The following is a 9,590-nucleotide window of genomic DNA, read 5'->3' as shown; positions in this document are numbered from 1 at the left end:
CAGGAATTATCTCAATACTCAGTTTTGACAAAAGCAAGCAGGAAGTTTTCTCTCAGATATAATACAACCAGGTTTTATTTAAGTTCTCTCTTTTTTTCCCCCCCACACTGGCAAAAGTTCAGAGGGAGTTTAAAGTTTTGTAAACATTTTAACTACCCCTCTTCCCCCTTGTATGAATTTACAAAGCAAAGGAGACAGGGAGACCAGATTTGCAACAGTTCCAAGTCTCTCCATGCTATTGGATCCAAAAACTATATACAAGTCTGCAGCAGTCTCTGTATAGTTACTGTACATGTTTGGGGACGGGGGAAGAGAGAGGAGGAGGAGGGGAAGGTGACCCCAAAAAATGAATAAACCAAACAAAAAAATCCAAAGCCAAACTGCTCTTGAGCAACTCAAACTGTTTTCTTTAGGCAGTGATGACAGAATAACAGACACCTTTATACAACTCCACCAAAACTGCAGCATATCTCCCTTCGCAGGTTACACCCCTCTGGGGACGGGAGATGGGACCAGGGGGTTCAAACTAAGTGCATTTGGCAGTTTTCCTTCTCTGTCGTTTGTGGTGTGTGTGTAGGGGTGGGTGGTTACGTGGAGCAGGGAAGGTGGTGTTAATCTTTCCGTGAGAGAGGCAGGTTATGATTCCATAAACACTTAGAGGTTATGGATCCCAGTGAAGGTGCGTGAAGTACTTTTAAGGTGTAGAAGATAAGCAGGGCCATCATTGCACAAAGCTTCGTCCTCCAGTGTCTCTCTCCATGACGAAAGGGCATCTCTGCTCGATACCTAAGCACTGCTTCAAGTGACAACCAGCTGAGGCTGCTGGCACATCTCTGAAAGCCAGGGTCCACCCTCTCCAGAGACTACAGATCCACACTGTAAAGATCCCACTGTCTCTTAAACGAGACAAATTTGCAGGAAAAGAGCTCAAAATAAACTGGTCCTAACCCTCTGAAGGTAGCACTTAAGGGGTAAATTCAGCCTGAAAGAAGAGATGCCACCCCCCTTTTCCAGAGCAGAAGTCCCCACTTGTCCAGGAAGGCTGGAGAATGCCGACGGGAACTCCACCAGCTTCAGCATCACCACCTAATGAAGACAGACTCGAGCTTTCCCTCCAAAAATTATGTGCTGAGAAGGGCTGGCAGGGGGTGTGCAACTTCAAATCAACCCAAGCTAAACTGTGCCCGCTACCGCCCCTCTCCTGTTGCCAGTTTCTAAGGGTAGCTTATGAATGCAACTCCTGGCCAGGAGAGCACCTCTTGCCCTGATGGAGCAGCCAAATCAGTATCTGTGTGGCATTTTGGTTTTGACCAACATCTGTTAACCACAAACTCTCAATCTCTCTCCATATGACTGCACCTGTTGGATGTGGTAAGAGTAACCAGGAGAAGGAAGCAATGCTTTGCAGAATCCCAATTGATTTTTTTTTCCAGGTATGTCAGCAGAATGAATCACAGCACAGTGAAAGCTTGCTGCCCAATTCAGCCTTGTTGTGAACAAAGCCTAACTCCCACCCTCCCGGGACTCTGAACAAAGTCCATTTGAGTGGGCTGACAGTAGGAACATCGCCTGTGCAGTCCTGGGCAGAAAGGGTTTGCTGGGGCCAGAGGAAGCAGCCTGAGATGATTGATCCTGTGATTCACTGCGAGGCAAAGAACAACACAAGGTGGAGAGTACGGTGTCCAAATGGAGAATCCATGGTTAACAGATGCAGGAAAAGCCAGTTGATTTGCACATGCTCAGTAGTCTTCCAAAGTCTCTATTTCTCCCATATTGAGCCGCTCTGATGAAGCATTCACTGAAAACCCTGTGAACCAAGAAGGACTGGTGTTAAAAATCTGACTGTGGCATAATGAACTTGATACAAAACATCTGTTACCTGCAGTACCATGTGTAAGAGAAACTGAACCCAGGGGTAATTCAGTAAGGCCAGATGCAGTCACCCAAACTCTCTTTTTCCTTAATAAACTAAAATTAATCAACTGTATATTTAGACAAGCATCATTTGGTCTTTGAAACCAGATCAGAAGACTGTTTTCAAGTTCTGTTTAAAAGATGTCACCTGCAGAGCCAGTACGAGGCACACCTACACATGGTGGCAACATGGCTCTGCAACACCTTGAAAGGGAGCGTGCTTAAGTCAACTGGTTCTTGGAAGTGGCTGTCAACACCACACTTACACGGTGTGAGAGGCAGAAACGGGAATTCTGAGAACTTGGAATCCACACGTGGAATCATGATCCCACACTTCAGGAGCTGTGAGCTATTTCACCCTTCACTTTAAAGTCTCAATCAAGTACCTATGAAATCTAGTCCATCTATTTCCATGCTTTTTTACAAAAGTAAACCTGAAAATGTACAAAGTTACCCAGGGCATGCAGGTGGCTCAAGATGCCCTCAAACTTCCACCCAACCTTTCAGCCATATGTGCTGAGGACATGATGCACATGAGAAAAGTGTGAGAAAGAGTGAAAACACTTTTGAACAAGGAAACAAATCTAATAAATCAAATGCAGCTTTCGTACTGAAATCACCTTTTTAAGGCTGTAAGAACCCCTCTGGAGTATGAGAACAGGGAAAATTTCCCTGTGTAAGGCTACTAAACACAAAGCTGACACTTCAGTGTCTTGAAAGTGCTACACTGGTTTGCTCTGTGCTAGAACAGCCAACTGCCTTCCCCTTCAAGACATAAGAAATGCTTTCTTCAGTAGGTTTAGGAAAATTATTCTGGCTCCCTCACGTGGCAGTGTGGCCTAAAAGCATCCAAAATTGTTTTGTCAAAGAGTGAGTGTATGCGTTTTTCCCTTACAGCTGGAACTTCTATATTGTGTTTAGTGATTTCTTCTTCACATTATGAGTTGTTTTTTTAATACATTCAGCTGAGTACCCAGATCAGACTCAGTGGATGGGCACCTTGGGGTGGCATAAATCAGGATTCCACTGAAAAGTTCCAAACACACAAGTGCAGAAATCACTGATTTAGTTGAAGTATTTACTTAGATGAGACCAAAAACAGAAGAAAGACAAAAACCAAAAGGCAGGGCTCTGCTAGAGCCTTAAAAAAAGCTAGTGACTTCAGGTGGACAATACCTGTCTGCTCTACAGCAATTTGGCTCAGCAGAAGCAGCACAACAAAGCCTGGCCCAGTGCAGTGCCCCGATTTCCTCTCTGTCACACAGGGCCCAAACACAACAGTGACCTGTCACTCCACAGTGTCCATGCACTCACACAATGGCCTGGTACCTTAAAAGCTATGTCAAAGAAACTTTTCCATCAGTGCTACAGGGGATGGTTAAAACCAGCCTCACATAAAAATTAAGACAGAACATAAATAAAGGACATCATGATAATGATATCATCTCCACGGTGTCCAAGTAAAAATCTGTGACCACTTCAACCTTTGCTGTCTCTTCTGACTAGGGTAGTGCTTAGCTCCTGGAAAAAGGTGGCAAGGCAAAGATAGCCTCAGAAAGCTGCTCCTCATAAAAGAAAGGAAAACATTATTTTCTTCAAAGAACAAATCAACATTAAAGCAATAAAATAGCCATAAGTCAACTTAAGAGGAAAGGGAATTTAACTGATATCCCTGAACTACTTAGAGGTTTCCAGGTAATAACCCAGGTATCAAAGAGGTCATTACATGAAGGAAAGAATGACAAAGGTTTAACATGAGACTGATACAGAACTTTTCAAATCATTAAATAAATAAAACTACTGGAAAGATTCTAAAGACATTACAACTTTCCTAGTCAAATTCAGTATTGCCATTTAAGGTCATTAAGAATTCTCCACACTGCCCAAAGCAAGCCACCACTACCAAATTAAATGTTAATTTTTAAAAATTGAAACCGACCTAACAAGCTGGGATCCGCCCGAACCATTTTTTGTTTCTTCTTTTTCTTCCCGCTCTGCACAGCCTCAAAGTTGGACTGCTGGTTGTTGCTCTGATTGGTCTGAAAGACTGAATGTAGCGAACTGTGGTTCATCCCCCACACTGAATCCTAGAGAACAAATTAAGGACAAGATTGCAGTGCACACTGAAGTCTGGTTTATTTATATAGAAAATATTCAGAGAGCCCAAAACACTTCCTGTACCCATGTGGCAGCACTAGCTACTGCTGTATCCACCTCATCTTCCCATAGCATTTCCTAGACCACCATGCAAAAACACTCTGATCTACAGCTGGCCTCAACTGTTAAATTACAAAGGAAACTCGATCCTGTGGTAAAAACTGGAAACTGCTTTACTGCCTGCATTTGCCAAGACGTTGATGAATTCAGCAGGGGTGCTGACTCTCCAGCCTCACACAGCCCTCAGGGGGAGCAGAGCCACCCTCACCTGCTGTTGCTGCTGTTGCCGCTGCTGACTGGCTTTCTGTTTGGCACGGCGCTCGAGGAACTGCTTGGCAAACTCCTTGGCCTCAGGAGTGTCTCCAAGGTAGGCTCGGATGTAGTCATGGACCTCATAGGGAGACTCCACTTCCTTCAGGAAGGAAACAAACGTGGGAACTGCAAGAAGAAGGCAGACCATGAGTGAATGCATGTTGAGAGCAAACACACACATGCAATAAACACCAATGTCAGATTTCCGTGTCAAATATTTGCTGGTGTAGTAGCTTGCCCTTCCCAGTTCCCCACAAAGCCCTATCACACAATGTGGGATGAAACTGGGTCCTCATCTATCTGCCTGATAATGCTTCCATTGTCATCAGAAATCCTCAAGAGGGCTCTGGCTGACAGACTTCAGATTGATTTGCTATAGTTAGGACAACGCAAACCTAAAAGAAGATGCAGCCAGTCCTTCTGTCCTTTTGCTGAGTGCATTGGAAACACTGGCTGGATGTCATTACAGTCACTCAGAACTACTCTATCAGGACAGAGAACAGATATTGTTCCTCCCATTTCTTTCCCTCTCTTACCATCTAAGTTGTTGGCTGTGTTCAGTGCATGAAGCATCTGTTCACACCACTGAGTGAATCCATCCTGGGCTTTATTAACCCCCTGGAACAATTTCAACAGTTTCTCTTCTTCTTCTACCTTCTTGTTTTGTCTACTTGTAATACCTACAGATTTACTGAGGAAAAGAAAATGCATATAATTAGATTATCAGTTACCAGATGTACCCACAGTACAGCATACAATACAGTGTTGTAAGACTATTTTACAAGGTGCTAACACTTTTTAAGAAAAAAATTTTCTAAGAAGTGACAAAATGAACTGTGAACGGTCTCCTATTAACTATTTTTGTTGTCAAAACAGATTTAAAAAAAGAAAAACACATCAAGATGTTCTAACTGCCAAGTGATCCTGCCAGGAATGGCAATCTTTCTTTGCAAAAACTCCCTCCCCAGTTCCTACCTGAGGCTGGCATTGCTTTTATTTTTATTGGTCGAGTTACGAGGTCCCACTTCCTTCACTGCATCATCCCAGAAACCCATGTTTGAGTTTTTGGTATCAGCATTACTCCAGATGCTACTGACTAGGTCAGATGCCCACTGGTTGCTGGGATTAGTGTTTAGAGAGCCCCACACTGAATTCCCAATGCTGGTGTGCAGGTTAGAGTGCTGTTGAGACATAACAAGAGATGCTGATTATTAGCACAGATCCAGCAGAAAAGACATGAACAGAGGGAACTGGCATGGCTGCTTTGCTCCATGTACTGATTAGATGAATAAACATACCGTGGTATTTCTGACTCTATTCGGCTGCTGGTGCTGCTGTTGCTGCTGCTTCTGCATCTGCCTTGCCTCTTCCTGCTGTATCTCTAGCAGGGACTTGGTGGTGCCTGTTGGTTTGGTGACATTACCCCAGCCTGACAATTTTTGCTGCTGTTGCTGCTGCTGTTGCTGGAGGGCCTTCATTAGTTCACGCTGCTGACGCCTTTGCTGTTGCATGCAAGACAAAAATGCTTGTAAATACTTTCAGATCATCTTTATTATTCAAAAGTCTAACTTGGAAACTGGTTTTAAACGGAATTCACTTTGTTCTGGAGAAGTCTGGCTAACACCTATTATTGTTCTGGGCCATTACAGTTCCTCCAAAAAGGGAGACATTAGGAAACCAGTAAATACAAATTGTTTATTAGCCTGGGACTAAATTTATCAAATCATGACTGCAGTCAGCTTCTTGGAAGAAGACCTTCTCCCTTACCATCACTTGGTTCCCCCCCGACTCACCTTCCTTTTAACTGTGCTGGTCTTGTAAATATCTTCAAACATGTTGGAATATAGATGTGAAATAACTGTATACTATTTTGTGAACATATTACATTCCCAGGGTTAAAAGGGTGCAGTTCTCCCTTCTTTCAAATTCTTGTACTAAGAAGCAATAAAAACTTTCACACAAGTGCTTACTGAACCCATGCCTGAGGACAGGATTTTGAGTTATGCTGTTTCAAAGAAACATTCCTCATCCTCACCATTCCTTCTAAAAACTGAAGTGACACAGCTAAGCAGTCCCACAGCTGAGTCCCCTCTAACAAGTTGAAATCCTGTGCTGTCAGTGTTTACCTCTTCTCGGAGCTGCCGTTCTCGTTCTTCTTCTAACTTTTGGATTTCAGCCAATGACAGTGTGGTCTGGGATTGACAAGCTCCTGAATTTGATTGCTGACCCCATGTTGAAGATGAAGGGAGCTGGGCCAAAACAGACATCACCAGGAATTACAAAACATTTTAGAGAATACTGCTGGAGTATAATCAGGAAAGAAACAGTACAAACCCAGGGGAAAAGAAAGACCACCTTTCAAGATTAACAAAACCCTAGAAAGTACAAAATGGTCTAATAATAATAAAGTATGAAAAGGTAGAAAATATAAATGATACATTCTTTGAATTGCCCTCTGATGCATCAGTCTTGGACACAGTGTATCACAAATAATGTAAAACTTCATTACCTGAAAAAAAAGCAATCCACTTAGATTTCAAAGACTTGAAGAATTCCAAGCTTTAAAAAGGCCCTTGCTCATTGTGGCAAAAAAACCATCTGTGTCCATGTGTGATGCCTTGCCAGTGTGCTTCTATTGATAGAACATTTTTAGTTCTTAATTTGTAACTTCTCTTCCTCTTTCTTCTCACATTTTTACCCTCTCCAGACAGTTCATCCATCCCTGCTCTACCCAAACAACTACAGACCACTGTGACTGCAGCTGTGGCTTCACTTCCCATGCTGAGCTGAAAGCAAGTTAAACTGCAGGGACAGGTTACCTTCATTTGTGCAAGTTGCTGCTGTTGCTGCTGCTGCTGCAGCCGCCGTAAAGCCTCCTGCTGCTGCTGCCTCTGCCTCATGATCTCCTTCTGGCGCTGGAGTTCCAGCTCCTTGCGCTTCCGCTCCTCCTCCTCCAGCCGCTGCCGGGCCGCCTCCTCCTCCATGCGCAGCCGGCTCTCCTCCAGCCGCCGCTGAGCTTCCTCCTCTTCCCGCGCCCATTTGGCAGCCTCCTCTTCCTTCCCAGGACACAGAAAGGAATAAAGTCTAAGGACACTTTGCAGAATTTAAAATACTTTTAATTCTGTGGCACTGATACTCTTGACAGAACAGAGAGGGACCATGCTATCTGCAATCTGCTGTTTGGGTTGTTAATTTACCTTTTATGTTTCTCAGTAATAAAGTAATATAGTCTATATTCCCTAAAAATACATGTTTCCCATTGCTCCACCAAGGAACGTGGAAGAGAATGACATCTCCCTAATTCACACCAGCTAATTCCTTACTACTTTCCTTCTAGTAGATACACACCTTACAGTCTGAGCTTCTCCCTGCTTATACTACTTAGAGTATTGCCATACTTTCAGTGGAATAAAACCTGGCAAGAATAATAGGCAAGAAGAGACGGGTGACAAAGATGTTTACTGCTGTTACTCAACACCAGAGCTCCAGAGAAGATGCTTCTGCTGACAAACAACAGAATTGGTGATGGACATCTTACAAGAGAGGGCTCTGAAAAGGCATTTTAAAATACTAACTGGGAATTCTGAAGTGGACCTGTTAGTTAATGTGAAGTCAATCATACTTCAAGATTAGTTTGACCAAGGGACTGTAAGAATATCAATTAGGGGACTGGAAGCTCAAGTTCTCCAAGAGAGACTTCTAATGCTGACCCCAAGGAGAAAAAAAATTCTCTTAATAAGAAAGGGAAGAAAAAAAGTTGAAACTCTGGTAGTGAATACAGACTTGGCATGGCACAGAAAGACAACCAAAACTGATCATCTCAGATGACACTGAAGATAAAGTAAAGGCCTAGAGAATGCTAATTCAAAACAAACTGTTATTCTGATACTCTGCCTCAGAAAGGAATATCAGTATTGTGCTGCAAAGCCGTTCTTAAGGCTAAATGTGAAGGGAGAACACTCAATCCCACCCAAACCTCTTTACCTAAAGGTGTATTGGATTCTGATTGTTTTGTCTGAAATCAAGATACAGGTAAACAACCTTTTTCACGATATTGTCTACAAGCTCTGCTTTCTTTGACCAAAACTGATGGTCTCTCAAGCACCAGTGAAAGTTTCAAAGCCTGTTTGTTGTGGTAGCCTCCATAATGAAACGGATTATGTCCCTTTTGCCCTATTTCACCTGTTTACGAATTAACTCCTCTCGCTGACGTCTTTCCTCCTCCTCTCTTCTTCTCTCCTCCAATCTCCTAAGTGCTTCCTCCTGTTGTTGCCTCTCCTCTTCCTCCCGCTGCCGCCGTAGTGCAATTTCCTGCTCTCGTTGTCGCCTGAGGGCCTCCTCCTGGAGTTGGGAACAAAATGTCAGTCTATAAATGCCATTTTAGCAACAAACCATATCAGAACACAGATTACAGCATTGTCTGGCCAAATGAGTAGCCTCAAGAAAAGCTCCCTAGCTCCAAACTAAGCTGTACCAAAACATTGCATTAAGCATGACAAACCCATATATTAACAGGTATTTCTGATGCAATGTGCATCTCCTACATCAATTATTTCAATGAAAAACAGAAGATACAATTGCCCACCTTTGGTTTTAAGAGGAATGGCATCGAGAACAACAACAAAAGGTGAGACTCCTCTTTTCACTATGCAGCACAAGCAGTTGAACATTAGATGTGTAAATATTTCAGTGTGTGGGTATCATTAATTCCTCTGGGGGAAGGCTGTCAGCTATATATTGGAAGCTTTTCATACTTCCAGAAGTTTCTGAATACTGACTGTTCAAGAGCACTAGAAAATTCAAACCACATCTCCAGACACCAGAAAGAAGCTGATGCAGCCCAGTGCATTTAAGAACAGTTACTTTTGAAGTCTCAAGTGCTTTCACTGGGCTATCCATATACTATTTAAATATTATGGATAACTAGAGGTCTCTTAAGGGCTTTGATTTTGGGCTATCCCTAAATTATTTAAATAGTTTCCAATAAAATTATATTCTGTTTTCCAAGTACTAAAATTATTTACTTAACGCAAAAATTAAACATTAGCACCCTTTCCTATTGACACAAGCAAACATTTTCCATTCTGCTACTTGGGTTTTTTGAGGACTAGGGGCTAAGCAGCTTGCTGTATATTGTTAAATGAGATCCCACCTGGAGACCTCTTCCACCAGTTCTGACTTTCCCTCGCATAAAGAAGCCTTAGTTT

General features: G+C 42.9%; 1 protein-coding gene across 10 annotated transcripts in view; it reads right to left on the bottom strand.

The window, feature by feature from the left end:
- Positions 1–57: 57 nt before the first annotated feature.
- Positions 58–9,590, bottom strand: part of GIGYF2 (GRB10 interacting GYF protein 2) — a 75,128-nt gene continuing 65,595 nt past the window's right edge. For all 10 annotated transcript variants that reach the window (XM_014879512.2, XM_088170654.1, XM_088170653.1 and 7 more), the window contains 9 exons: positions 8,566–8,724; positions 7,203–7,439; positions 6,510–6,632; positions 5,682–5,885; positions 5,359–5,564; positions 4,920–5,074; positions 4,340–4,509; positions 3,854–4,001; positions 58–1,807 (listed from right to left, as the gene is read on the bottom strand). In XM_014879512.2, coding sequence (XP_014734998.1) covers positions 1,740–1,807; positions 3,854–4,001; positions 4,340–4,509; positions 4,920–5,074; positions 5,359–5,564; positions 5,682–5,885; positions 6,510–6,632; positions 7,203–7,439; positions 8,566–8,724 — 1,470 coding nt within the window. In that variant the 3' untranslated portion in view covers positions 58–1,739. The remainder of the gene's footprint in view (positions 1,808–3,853; positions 4,002–4,339; positions 4,510–4,919; positions 5,075–5,358; positions 5,565–5,681; positions 5,886–6,509; positions 6,633–7,202; positions 7,440–8,565; positions 8,725–9,590) is intronic.

The sequence above is a fragment of the Sturnus vulgaris genome, chromosome 10 (assembly GCF_052056855.1).
Source record: "Sturnus vulgaris isolate bStuVul1 chromosome 10, bStuVul1.hap1, whole genome shotgun sequence".
Taxonomy (NCBI): Eukaryota; Metazoa; Chordata; class Aves; order Passeriformes; family Sturnidae; genus Sturnus; species Sturnus vulgaris.
The sequence above is the reverse complement of the archived record's forward strand: the minus strand, read 5'-3'. Positions and strand labels throughout refer to the sequence as shown.